The following is a 15,101-nucleotide window of genomic DNA, read 5'->3' as shown; positions in this document are numbered from 1 at the left end:
ACGGGCAGCAAGTTTTGCTTATCTAAGTCAGCAACTCTGCTCTTCTTTTGTTTTATTTCTGAGACACTAGCAACTTTTTACTTGATCTGTAATGATGCAAAACATGGCTGTATTTTACAAGTAAATAAACTGATACCTGGAGAGATTTCCCCAAAGAAATGACACTAGGTGGTAAGGGGGCAAAAGCTGAAACTAATACCAGGTCTTCTGACTCCTTCATGTCAGTCAATGACTTACCCATCAAAATACTTAGCAAGTAATCTTTGCCCAGAGGCAACCTTTTCAAATAATAAAAATGTTAGTAAAACTTCATGCTTACAAATAATGCCTCTTTATTAAAACTGGTGGTATTAATACATGATACAATAGCAAGTGGTTACAAAGAAAAGTCTGATTTCTTCTACCTTAACTATAATAAAGACTCAACCTATCTGGAAACCTACCCAATCATATCTACATCTACATACACATGCAAAATCTGTATTATAAGCATGTAAAATGTGTGAACATACACAGGACCGGAAGGAAACAAAGAAAGATAAAAATAGGTCAGGGGAGTGTGGGTCGACCATTAACATGCAATGAATACTTTTTCATTTTATATATTGTGGTATATCATGATGCTGACAAAATTGTTTAATTAATAACATCCAAACTGTATTACAGATACTTCTCTCAGTTTTAATACTATTCACTATTTTCCTCCTTTGAGAATCCACTCTGAATGACTGGATGCTAACTAACATTTACTAAATGATCACAATGTGCACAGTACTGATAAAAATGTACAGGATTTAGTTCCTCTGCTCAGGAATTTACATGCTGAAAAACCACATGGAGGATTGCTGTTTTCAGATCAGTGGAAGAAAAGATTATTATTATTAGCTTGGCTTTAGAAACAAAATTCATAGCATATGTATCCCATAAGAGTTGGGACTTGAAGGGACTTGAATGAGGGGGTTGCCTAGAGAAGAAAAACGAGACCTAATTCTAGGAATAAAGGAATAGAAGAATAAACAAAAATTGTACAATGCAAAAGTAGGAGAAGGAAACAAAGTGGTGAACTTAACATTGATAAAAGTGAGGGACATAAATCAAGGAAGAGAAAACCAGAACAATGATATAGGCAGGACTAGATTACTGCTGGGCCTTGATTTCTTTATATATATATATATATATATATATATATATATATATATATATATATATATATATATATATATATATATTTTTTTTTTTTTTTAATTTTTTGGAGGGGTGTGGAGGTGGTTTGAGAGCTTGGCAAACAGGATGCCCTCAAAAACATTTGCTGAGGGGTGGCCGGTTAGCTCAGTTGGTTAGAGCGCAGTGCTCTTAACAACAAGGTTGTGGGTTCAATCCCCACATGGGCCACTGTGAGCTGCACCCTCCACAACTAGATTGAAATAATTACTTGATTTGGAGCTGATGGGTTCTGGAAAAACACTTAAAATAAAGTTAAAAAAAAAAAAAAAATATATATATATATATATATATATATATATATATATATATATATATTTGTTGAATGAATGGTACTGAGGAGCTAAAGACTCAAAAGAACTGGGGAGATAGTTGAAGGACCAAATCAAAAATTGTTTAAAGCAGAATTCAGGACTAATTACACTGGAGAGGCTGTGGGGGTAAGGGAAGAATCGGAGAGTAAATTAATATAATGTATTTACTTTTTGGAGGGCTAGATGTTCTGAGGAAAGCATGGTTTCTAGTGGTAAGCAATTCCGAAGATCTTCTGCTATGTTTTTCAACATAATGTCATTATTATCTTGAGTGAACTCGTCAAAATCTCCTGGAAGAAAAGGAAAGAAATAGCTTTTATGGTTGTAGTCATACCTAGAATAAGTGATTACAATGGATATATTTTCTGTCAGCTAGCATCAATTTGTAACAATAAATAAATCTTCTAACCAATGAAATACTAGAATTGTAACAAATGTTCCATTAAAAATATTGAGCTTTTCCTTTTTCCAAAGTGTTTGAAAATATTCAACTTAACTATTTCAGCATGTTATAGAAAAACAAAGGTATTTTTAAAAATGAAGTATTTTAGCTACTCTATTTTTACTCAAGAAGAGCATTGCCATTAGTTTTTAGGGTCTTAAATTCACCAGTAAGTAGTCAAATATTCCTTGTCTGACCATGAAGATCTTAGAAGCCTTGGAGGTATCACATAGGGATTACTAAAATAACTTCAATCTGAGAATCTCTACCTCCAATAAAATGTCCCCAAGACTTCAGATAATAAGCACTAACAGTTGGCACCACGTATGTCATAAAATTTCAATAATTATGTTGCTCTACTGCATTTGCGCAGCAGATAAAATGATCATTAAAGTAGCATATTTCTGATGGCTGTGGCCTACTTTTGGATGATCTGGAAAAAGAGGAGTGTGTGAGTGTGTGTGTGTGTGTGTGTGTGTGTGTAAGCAAATAAAGATGGGGAAGGTATGGTAAAAGATTGACAGTTGATGACTCTAGATGAGGGTATAAAAGTGGTGCTCATTGTTCTATTGTTTCAACTTTTCTGTGTGTTTAAAATTTTTAAAATTGTGTCTAAAAAAGTATGATTTCTAAGGCATTCATATATAATTTTAAAAAGAATGTAACTTATCTGGACGCAAACTACTCTTAAAGTTAGCTACTGTCTGGGATGCCAAATGTATACTGGGAAGGCTACTAATGAAAATATCTTACCTTTCTCTTAAAAGATTTTCTTATATTGAATTCTTGCTAGGGTAAAGGGACCCCAAGGGGACTATGTCTTTCTTACTGTATTAAAATAGCTGTAGAAGGAAAACAAGATGCTGCTGAAGTAAACGTCATCTGTCTCTACATCCCTTGCCCCTGCCAAATCTTGGTTGTTTTTAAGTAAGCTCATTATTTCCTTTTTAAACATAAAATATTTCTTGTGTTGGTTCAGAATGCTATTTCATTTCACAAGTAACAATTAAAATTTGAAAAATATTTTATAGTTTACAAAGTCCTTTCACAAAGAAACTAGGTCATTTAACTATTATAACATCCATGTGAGAAAGACAAAGCAAGATTTCACTCCCTGATTTACAGCTGAGGTAAATGAGTCTTCCAAACTTGAATTGTGAAGAGTTACAAAGCAGGCCAACAGCAGCACAAGGAAATAAACCTAGGTTTTCTGCCTCTAAATAAAGGTACTCTTCTTTTTCATTATACCACTTTGTGTTCCTACATACAAAGGTTCTTTCTCTGTATAATTTGCCTTTGAGCAACAATGGTTAATACAAAGATCTATTACTTGGCTCTCTGAACTGATGTGGGAAGGTCTTTTAGCTCTTTTTTCTTTCCTCCCCTATTAGGTTGATGCAAAAGTAATTGTGGTTTAAAAGGTTGAAAATCGCAAAAATCGCAATTGTTTTTGCACCAACCTAATAGTACAATGTTCTAAGCTGATGCTTCAAATTATTTCTAGAAGGAGGTAGAATAAAAATTTTAGAAAACAAAAATACTATTAAGATTCATTCCAAATTATTTTAGGTGGAACTTAAATAGCATCTGATGCATTAAAAACAAACAAACAAACAAACAAATAAACAAACAAAACTGGCCTTTTTCATTGTATTCCTAAAGCTAATTAAATTTTCTCAAGGTGCTTCGATAGAGCACTGGAAGCCTCTATGATTCACATTTAATTCTAATAATATCACTCACACCAGTGATCCTTAGCAAGTTCTCTCAATTTGTAAATGGTACAACTAAAGAAAACAACAAAAATCTCATTATGTTAAACTAAGGTATTTCATAGTTCAACTCCTTTGGACTTAATTCTGTAACATAAACAACCATGTTAATAAAACACAGTCTTCATATGGGTCCGCCTTATAAAAGATGACTCTTAAACAGTGGGCGACAACCTATTCCTAAATGGCAGAATCCATCAATGCATCTCTGATATGACAGTTGTTCAGTCTTTGCTTGAAGATATTCAGGGACAGCATTTCTTCCTCATGCTGAGCCAGAATTGGCCTCTCTATAACATTAACTCAGTTTTCCAATTTCAGTCTGAGAGGAATTGTCATTTTTACTGCTATACATATTAAATGATCACTTCAGGCATGCTAGATTTGGGGCAATGCTTTTCAAACACTGTCATTTAATCCTAAGAATCCCATAGGTAGTACTATTATCATTTCTATTTTATAAAAAAGAATCTGAGGTCATACATTAAGTAACTTGCCTCAGGTCATGTTGGCCAGAAAGCTGCAGAATTGGAATTGGATGCAGGTCTAACTCTGAACTCTTTAATAACTGTATTTCCCTGAAAATAAGGCCTAGCTGGACAATCAGTTCTAATGTGTCTTTTGGAACAAAAATTAATATAAGACCCAGTATTATATTAGACCCAGTCTTACATTACATAAGACTTGTTATTATATTATATTATATATTATATTATATTATATTATATTATATTATATTATATTATATTATATCATATCATATCATATTAGACCCGGTATTATATATTAGATTAAATTAGATTAGATTATACCCAGTCTTACATTAAAATAAGACCGGGTCTTATATTAATTCTTGCTCCAAAACACGCATTAGAGCTGATTGTCCGGCTAGGTATTATTTTTGGGAAAACATGGTACTATATCACATGGCCTCTCTAAAGTGGCAAAGGCAGCTGGCTGGTAACAGTTCTCCTACGTGTTTCCCTGAAAATAAGACCTAGCCAGACAATCAGCTCTAATGCGTCTTTTGGAGCAAAAATTGATATAAGACCTGGTCTTATTTTACTGTAAGACCCGGTATAATATAATATAATATAATATAATATAATATAATATAATATAATATAATATAATATAATATAATATAATATATATAATAAATATAATATAACATATGACTACTTTAGCTAATTCTCTTCTATTACTTTGTAACATCTAAGGCCCTGATTGCTACTGCTATTGGGTTAGTAACAGATGTGGAAGGGATGGTAGTTAGTGGCTGCGGTGCAGGCTAATCGTCTTAAACAGTTATATGTGAAGTTCTGGGGAGCTGGAAAAATGAAAGATAAGAATGGCTGCAAATTCTGAACCATCACAATGGATTTCTAGGTATCTCCCTAGATAACTATGTTTATTTGGGAGTCAATCCCCCAATTAAAATGACCATCAGCAGTCAAAATGATACCACGACATTGTGTATTAAATTATTCTGTCATTTAAAAAGGCAGTAATAAATGAAGACTGCATTTGATTTACCTTAATAGCAAGAATACCAGGTGAAAATGAGAACTGGCACCTCTTACCCTAGACAACAAACTGATTTAGCCATATTCCAGGGTAAAAAGAATTTTCTTCAGTTATAGCAGGGATTCTTCACCGTGGCCCTAGTTAAGAGGATCCACATATGGGCTTTATGTGGTCCATAAATGATCTAAAGTTGTATGCTTTGTTGTATACATAAATATGTATACTTTTCTAAAAAGACAGTTCTAAAGAGATTTTTAATATTAATAATAATAGCTAAGAGATAACCAAGATAGCGCAGTAGGTAAACGCTGTTTACCTTCTCTCACAACCACATCAAAATTACAACTAATCTACAGAACAACCATTATTGGTATTGCCTAAAATCAAGCTGAACTGAAGCCTTTTAACTAAGGACTTGCAGAAGAACACAGGCTGGTCGCACACCCGTGAGTGACCATTACAGATCGGAAGGTTATTTCGGCTGTGGGGGTCACCCCCATCTCCTAAAGGAGCAAGAGATACCAGCCCCACCCCAGCCCAGGTTTCCATTGCCAGGGAGAGAAGTCCTCATAAGTTTTGATTGTGAAAAACAGCAGAAACTGTGACTGAGTGAGACAGTGCAGCCGGACTCACAGGCGCTCCTCTTAAAGGGACTGCGCGGACTTAGCCACAAGTAGAATCACTAGCTCTGAGTTCCAGCACTGAGGCAGCAGCTGCAAAGGCTGCAAGGACAAATGGTGGGGAATTGAACTGTCTGGCTTGGGACAGGGGCTGGAGAGGTGGCTTTCTCCTGGACAGAGGAGCTGGTGGAGCCATTGTTTCTTTGTTGGGCCCTCCCCCTTCTCAGCCGCCAGTTCTGAGTCTTCGCCATTCGTTTGCCCTGCCCTAGTGATTTGAGACCCAGCCCCACCCAACTTTCGGGCACACTGGCTGCTTTCAGTGGCTTTTTCGTGGAGGCCACTTGCCTTTGCTCAAGCCGCACTTCCTTAGGGTCTCTCAAAGGTTCTTGGAACCCAGACAAGCAGCATCTGACTTCAGCGTGTCCTGTACCTCTGGCTGAGCAGCCCTAAGCTGGCACTAGCGGCAGCCGGCCTTGGCCTCTCAAGGTGCTTCCAAGCACAGCACGAGCAGCAGACATCTGCGGATTTCTTTCTGGCTCCCACTAGGTGGCCCCAGGTGGTGCACAGCTGTGGTTGAAGTAGACGTACAGTGGATCCCTGCCAAGGTGGTCCTGGGGCACTTCAAAACGAGCTGGAGCATCACCTAGCCGTCTCCAAGTACAACACACCCAAGTGGCAGATTGGACAGGCATCAGAGTCCTGCTGTGACTGAGGCAGATCCTGCTCTGAAAGATTAGCCCCTGTATAACAACTCTTCCAGTCCTCACAACCAGCGAGCCCAAGGGTCAGTTCCTCACATTGATGTGCAATTATCCACCAAGGCTCAACTACAAGAGGAGGGCACACACAACCCACACAAGGGATACACCTGGAGCGTGTGGCTCAGGTGACCAGAAAGACTGCGCCACTGAACCCCACAAGACACCTACTACATAAGACCACTCTACTAAGACTGGAAGACATAGCAGGCCTACCGAATACATAGAAACAAACACAGGGAGGCAGCCAAAATGGGTAGACAAAGAAACATGTCCTAAATGAAGAACAAAACAAAGCTCCAGAAAAAGAACTAAGTGAAAGAGAGAGAAGCAATCCATCAGATACAGAGTTCCAAACACTGGTTATAAAAATGTTCAATGTTCTCATAAAAATGGAGATGGAAACCATAAAAAAGAACCTGTCAGAAATAAAGGATACAATAATGCAAACAAAGAATATATTACAGGGAATCAACAGTAGATTAGACGAAGCAGAGGATCCAAACAGTGATGTAGAAGATAAGGTAGCAGAAAACACCCAACCAGAACAGCAAAAAGAATCCAAAAAATTAAGGAGAGTTTAAGGGGCCTCGGGGACAATATTAAGTGTACCAACATTCTCATTATAGGGATACCAGAAGGAGAAGAGAGAGAACAAGGAATGAAAACCTCTTTGAAGAAATAATGACAGAAAACTTCCCTAACCCGGTGAAGGAAAAGGACATAGAAGCCCACGAAGCACAGAGAGTCCCAAACAAGATAAACCCAAAGAGGCCCACACCAAGACACATCATAATTAAAATGCCCAAGTTTAAAAACAAAGAGAGAATCTTAAAAGCAGCAAGAGAAAAACAATTAATTACCTACAAGGGAACCCCCATAAGACTGTCTGCTGATTTGTCAACAGAAACTTTGCAGGCAAGAAGGGAGTGGCAGGAAATATTCCAAGTGATGAAAAGCAACTACATACAACCAAGACTGCTCTACCCAGCAAGGCTGTCATTTAGAATTGAAGGTCAGATAAGGAGCTTCCCAGACAAGAAAAAGCTGAAGAAGTTCATCACCACCAAACCAGTATTACAAGGAATCTTAGAGGGATTTCTTTAAGATGGGAGGGGGGTTAAGAATGGGCGAAACGGGAAGGGATTAAGAAGAAGAAATTGGGTGTTATACAGTAGTCATGGGGATGTATGTTACAGCATAAGGAATATAGTCAACAATATTGTAATAACTAGGTATGGTGCCAGATGGGTACTAGATCTATCAGGCTGATAGATAGGAATGGGGTTGGGGGCAGGGTGAAAAAGGTAAAGGCATTAAGAAATACAAATTGATAGTTAATACAGTATGGGGAATATAATCAACAATGTTGTAAAGATTATGTGGGGTGCCAGATGGGCACTGGACTTATCAGGGGGATCATGTCATAGTCTGTGTAGATGTCTGACCACTGCGCTATATGCCTGAAGCTGAAGTAGAATAATATTGAACGTCAATTATAACTAAGTATATAGGTATATATAGTCATGGGATGTGGAGTACAACATAGGGAAGATAGTGGATGGTATTGTAACAGCTACATAAGATGTCAGAGGGATAGTAGCTTGGGGGGTGCGTTATCACTCTATGAGGGGTTTAAATGTCTAACTATTACGTTACTTTGTACCACTGAAACTAATAAAAAAATAATTAATAATAGCTAATATTTACTGAGCACTACTACGTAAGGCACTGTGGAAATTTTTAGCTCAAGAAGGCTAAAATTAGTTTTATTATCTATCTGTAGTGGTTGGCAAATAACTTCTGAAAAGAATACAAGACATTTTTGCCCTAATAATAGCTATAAAACATCAAAAAGGCATGATATATTACTGACGTGTATAAAACTGGAATTCATTCAACATTGTAAGTAATTAAATGTTAAAATTATAAAAATTATATTCCTTACATTATAGGAATTATATTAAGGAATTATATTCCTTAAATTATATTCTTTATATAATTTAATAAAAATTATTAAAATTATATTCCTTAAAACATCGCTTGTAAAAACTGTTTAAATATTCCATCATATGTATATTTATTTAATCATTCACTCCTACTACCACACATTTATAGTCATTAATTGTGAAAAATAGGAAATACTGCAACTAACAATTTGGCATACACAGTCTCTTTGCATTTCTGATTATTTCCTTACTATAAATTCTTAGAAGTAGAACTACTTAAATATTTTAAAAGCTTTTGCTACATATTATCAAATTTCTTTCCTGAAAGATTATACCAATTTACTCTAACAGAAAATAATAAGAACATGTGTCTCATTAAACCTTTACAGGATTGAATATTACCATAAAAACAAACTTTGTTGTTTTAATTTGCATTTCTTTAATTACTAGTAAGGCTGAACATCTTTTAACATGTATAATAGCTATTTCAGGATGTGTGGTAAGCTATGTTGCTTGGAAAAAGATTAAAGAAAGGTGTTAAATCAGTTGCCTAAGGACAATAAAGTTTTTCTCAAATTACATATGTAGGTGGGAAGGGAGTGGAGAAAGAAGAGCTTCTCTAAAGGGCAAAATTAATTCTTTAAAACTTTCCTACTTTCATTTAAATATACAGGGAAAGAGAAGTCACCAAAGCTGCCAATCTATGAGTCAAACCCTACTTTTTATATCTATTCAGGTATCAAGTCCCCCACTTTTCCTTTTGAGTCCTACTTCCTCTTTATTCCCACTTCAATTACCTCACAGGTACGTCATCACCTCACACTTAGCATACCATTGCAAACTCATAATTAGCTCCTTAATGTCAGTTTTTTTCCCCACTATAAAATACCTTACACACCTATTTTAAACTAATCTTGCTTAAACCTCACTTTCATGTCACTCCCACTCCTCACGCCTTTTGGATGGTTTTCTATTTTTCAATGTGTCAAGTCTCACTCTAGCCTGTAAGGCCCTCTGTATCACCACAATCTAAGTATTCTATTTTCTGTTCTCATTACTCCCTAACATAATTTTTGCTCAAGACAGGCAAATCTCAGTTGTTTTCCATGTTCATTTCTATTCATACTGTTCCTTTTGACTGACTTTGATTTCTGCAATAAGGGCCGGTCCAAGTTACTTCCTCTCCATGAAGCCTTACCCTCGACCTCTAGCCTTGACCCCTCCATGTCCTTCCCTCTAATGACTTACAATGTGTAATTAAACATTGGGTTATTATTACCTATTATTCATTCATATTATCTATTACTCTGAAATCCCCATTCAAATTTAAAAAATTAAAGTGACTTCTGGTTCCAGATATGATGGCAACTTCTCTCACTTTCTCCTGCTCTTCCCCACTAAATACAAGTAAATACCCTGGAAATAATTCAACAGGCAATCATAAAGGACTCTAAAAGCTGGGAAAGAAGATGCACTATCTAGGGACCTCAGGACTTAAAGAAGCTCACTGTGGGGAGTTACTTGGGTTTTCTCTTTATCGTCCATGTAGCCTGGACCGAGCACCGGAGAGGCCTGCATCCCAGAACCACCAATAGGCATAAATCAAAAAGAGAACTAAGGAAAGCCTGCTCTCTCTCACCAAGACAGATAAAGGGGAAGAACAACAAAGACCTCCTGGGGAGCCCTAATTACCCACTCCACACCTCGGGCACACTCTTGCTCTGGTAGCATAAGGGGAGCCTGATGTCTCCAGGTCCTCTACCCAGTGGCAATAAAAAGACCTAGGCCTGGCATCACCCAGCCTTCTCCCTAGTGGCAGAGAGCAAACCAGGCCCTGTACTGCTTGTCTGCCTATCCCCACCAGTGGGAGGCAGCTCAGCAACATGAGTGGTCCAGGAAAGTGTCTTACTCCATGCAAGTGACAGCAACTTAGATTGAGCAGGAACCCCAGCTGACAAAGAACAAAAGAAAAAGCAGTGACAAAGAACAAAGCGGACCTGAATAGCCCTGCAAAGGCACTGACAACTAAATTGTATGGAAGCTAGAGCCCACCAAAGCAGCCAGAACCAACAAGTTGAACCTAAGCAGGGCAACTGCCTACTAAGATAGAAGACTTGAATAGGATCAAGAGTCTTAGCATAATGTCCATAGCATAAAATGAATCATTTGAGTCTTAGCATCTGGATTATCAGACAAGGATTTTGGATTATCAGACAAAGATTATAAAGCAACCATCATAAAAATGCTTCAATAAGCAATTATGAATTCTCTTGTAACAAGTGAAAAAATAGAAAACCTCAGCAAAAAAATAGAAGTTATAAAAAAAATGAAAATTATAGAACTGAAAAATACAATAATCAAAATTAAAAAACAAACTTGCTGGATGGACTCAATAGTAGAAATGACAAAGGATAGAATTAGTGAACTTGAGGACCAATCAATAAAATTTACTTCATCTGAAAAACAGACAATAGACTGAAAAAAATAATTGAAGAGCCACAGTGATCTGTGGGACAATAACAAAAGATCTAACATTAGTATCAGAGTTCTACAAGGGGGAGAAAGAATGTTGGGCTGAAAGTATTTGAAGAAATATTACTAAAAATTCCCCAAATTTGGTGAAAGACATAAACCTACAGATTTAAGAAGCTGAGTAAACTCCAAATAGGATAGAATCAAAAAAATCCGCACAAGGACCTATCATAATTAAATGTCTGAAAACAAAAGGCAAAGAACAAATCTTGAAAGCAACCAGAAATATATGATTTATTACCTATACGGGAATACCAATTCAAACAACAGTGAATTTTTCATCTGAGACCATGGGAGCCAGAAGGAAGTTACATTGTTCAAGTGCTGGGGGAAAAAAGGACTGCAAACTGAGAATTTTATAACTGATGAAATTATTATTTAGAAATGAAGTAAAAATAAAGACATCCTTGGATAAAAGAAAACTAAGAGAATTTGTTGCCAGTAGACCTACCCTTAAAGAATGGCAATAGGAAACTCCAACAGAAAGGAAATAGCAAAAGAAGACTTGGAACTTCAGAAAGGAAAGAACAACAAAATGGGTAAAATAGAGGAAATATAAAAAACTATCTCCTTATTAGTTTCTTAAACCATATTTGATGGTTTAATAAAAATTTATAAAAACCATCTAATATAGTGCTCAACGTATATAAAGGAAATACATAAAACAATTATATTTAAAAAGTGGGGGAAGGTAAAGGGAACTAAATGGAAGTAAGATTTCAATATTTCACTCAAGTGATAATGTTGATAATAGATGGCGATAAGTTACGTATTTTATTGTAATACTCAGGGCAACCACAAAGAAAACTACACAAAGAGATATACTCAGAAACACTATAAATAAAAATAGAATTGTACAACTACTCTAGTCACCCACAGGAAGGCAAGAGGAGATAAAAAGAGGTTGAGAAACAGAAGAAACAAAAAGAAAAATAATAAAATGTCACATAAGCTCTAACATATCAATAATTACTTTAAAGGTAAATGGTATAAATACATCAATTAAAAGACAAAGATTGGCAAAGTAGATTTAAAAAACACAACTATATGTTGTCAATAGAAAGTCACTTCAAACATAATGACATAGGAAGTTTAAATGTAAAAGGATGGGAAAAACATATTGTGTAAACATTAGTTTAAAAAAAATAGAAGTGGCTATATGAAATAAAATAGACTTTAAAGCAAAGAAAATTATTAGCAACAAAGAGGAACATTACCTAATGATAAAAGTATCAATCCATCAAGAAGACACAGTGATCCTAAGTGTGTATACACCAAACAACAGAACTTCAAAATACACAAAACAAAAACTGACAGAGCTAAAAGGAGAAATAGACAAATCCACAATTATAGTGGGGAACTTCAACACCCCACTCTCAGCAACTGATAGAACTGCTAGGCAGAAAATCAGCAAGGATGTAGAAGAACTAAAAATATCTTCGACCAAAAAGATATTTATATAACACTAATAGATATTTATATAATACTCTACTAAATAAAAGTAGAATACACAGTTTTTTCCAAGTGCCCATAGAACATTCACCAAGATAAACCATATGGTGGGTCATAAAAAACATATCAAAATATTTAAAAGAACTGAAATCATACAGAGTGTCTTCTCTGACCTAATGGTGTCAAATGAGAAATCAGTAACAGAAAAGACAACAGGAAAATCTCTAAATACTTGGAAATTAAACAACAGACTTTTAAATAATAATAGCTACAGTAATCAAGACAGTGTGATACTGGTCAGAGAGAGATAAATCAATGCAAGAGAATAGAGGACTCAGAAATATATCCATACAGAATGCCCAGCTATTTTCAAAGATGCAAAAACAATTCAATAGAGAAAGATAAGCCTTTTCAACATGGATATCGAATGGATATCTACAGGGGATAAAAATGAACTTCAACTAAATTCCATACCTTACACAAATTAACTTGAATTAAAGGATTAAATGTAAAACACAAAACCACAATTCTTTTAGGAAAAAAATAGGACCTGTAACTCATACAGTGTTACAAGATTTTTAAATAAAGAGAAAAAAAGTAGGAGAAAATCTTTGGGATCTAAGGCTGAACAGTTCTTAAACAAACAGTTCATTATGAAATTAAAAAAGGAAAAATGAATAAATTGGAGTGCATCAAAATTAAAAACTTTTGCTTTGCAAAGACTTTTGAGAAGATGAACAAACTGGGAGAAAATATTTGCAAATCATGTATCTTATATCTATACAAATCTATAATATACAAAGAACTCTCAAAACAGTGTAAAAATACAGTAAGAAAATGAGCAAAAGACATGAACAAATATTTCATCAAAGAGGGTATGCAAATGCAAAATAAACACATGAAAAGGTGTTGATCATCATTAGGGAAATGGAAATTAAAACCCAATGATGTATCACTCACAACTACCAGAATGGCTACAATAAAAAATACTGACAGTACCAAATGCTAGTGAGGATGCAAAGAAACTAGATGACTCATACACTGCGGACAAAAATGTAAAATGGTACAGCCACTCTGGAAAACAGTTTGGCAGTCTCCATGAAAACTAAAAGTGCACTGACCATATGACCCAGCAATCACACTTTTGGACATTATCCCAGAGAAATGAAAAGTTCTGTTAATACCAAAATCTGCATGTGAATGTTCACAGCAATACTATTTGTAATAAAGGCTTGATGGACTGGCAGGATACTCTACTCCTGTGTCTGGTGCCTAGGCTAGGAAGGATGGCAGAACAGTTACAGGCTGGTTGGGCATCTTGCTAGGGCTCCTGACAATATGACAATCTCAGGGTAGTCAGACTACGTACATGATGGTTAGCTTCTCCCAGAGCAAGCATTCTAAGACAGGAAGTAGTAGTTGCCATTTTCTGAAGTCCTGGGTCTGAAACTGGCATGGTGTCATTTCTGCCATATTCTATTGGCCAAAACTGTCAACGAGCCCACCCAGACTCAAGAAGAGAACAAAGACCTGGTGGAATGAGAGTCAAAGAACTTGTAGCCATTTTTTAAAAATAGCTTTGTAGAGATAGAATTGGCATACACTAAACTACATATTTAAAGTGTACTATTATGTTTTGACATATGTACCATACAGCCACAAAACCATCACTACAATCAAGTAGTGAACATATCCATCATCCCTAAATGTTTCCTCATGTCCATTTCTCTCTCCTACTCGTCTCTAATACCACACACCCACCATGCCCTCAGATATCTATTTTCTATCACTATAGGTTAGTTTGCATTGTCTATAGTTGCATGTAAGTGAAATCATATAGTATACAGTCTTTTTCTAGTATGGCTTCTTTCTCTTAGCATCATTTATCCATGTTGTTGTGCATAAACATTCATTTGCCAAATATTCCATTATAAAGATATACCACAATTTTTGTATCCATTCACCGGTTTCTAATTGAGATGTCTCCCTCTTTCCCTTTTTCTTGCCCTGTTGTACTAGCTAAAAGCTTTATTATGATGCTGAATATAAGTGATGACTATACATCCTTGTCTGGTTCCTTCTTAGGGGAAAGAATTAAATCTTTCATCATGAAGTATGATGTTAGCTGCAGATTTGTCATAGATGCCCTTTATTAGGTTGAGAATGTTCCCTTCTATTCCTAGTCTGGTGAGAGTTTTCATCAGGAAGAGATGCTGGATATTGTCAAATGCTTTTTCTATGTCTGTTGAGCTAATCATAGTTTTTCTTTTTAGTTAATATGGTGAATTACGTACATTGACTGAGTTTTTAATGTTAAACCAACAGTACCTTCCTGGGATAAATCCACTTGCTCATTATTCTTTTTGCGTATCATAGCTATTTTTAACATACAAGACATGTGAAAAGTACAATTATTTTTATCTGATAGAAAAATTTTCAGGGGTAATCATTTGCTCAGTGTACATTTTTAGTTTTTGGAAAAACAATCTATTACCTCATCTATTTGATAACTTT

General features: G+C 35.7%; 1 protein-coding gene across 3 annotated transcripts in view; it reads right to left on the bottom strand.

Moving 5' to 3' along the window:
- The window catches only part of LOC109457488 (uncharacterized), a 32,809-nt gene that overhangs the window by 13,891 nt on the left and 3,817 nt on the right, over positions 1 to 15,101 (bottom strand). For 2 of the 3 annotated variants that reach the window (XM_074328143.2, XM_019750444.3), the window contains one exon: positions 1,704 to 1,825. The exons of the other annotated variant lie outside the window; for it this stretch is intronic. In XM_074328143.2, the coding sequence (XP_074184244.2) occupies positions 1,704 to 1,825 (122 nt within the window). The remainder of the gene's footprint in view (positions 1 to 1,703; positions 1,826 to 15,101) is intronic. 3 annotated transcript variants of the gene reach the window in all.

Source organism: Rhinolophus sinicus, chromosome 3, assembly GCF_057876585.1.
Source record: "Rhinolophus sinicus isolate RSI-liver-muscle chromosome 3, RSI-T2T, whole genome shotgun sequence".
NCBI lineage: Eukaryota > Metazoa > Chordata > Mammalia > Chiroptera > Rhinolophidae > Rhinolophus > Rhinolophus sinicus.
Note: the sequence above shows the minus strand (reverse complement) of the source record. Positions and strands in the feature narration are given on the sequence as shown.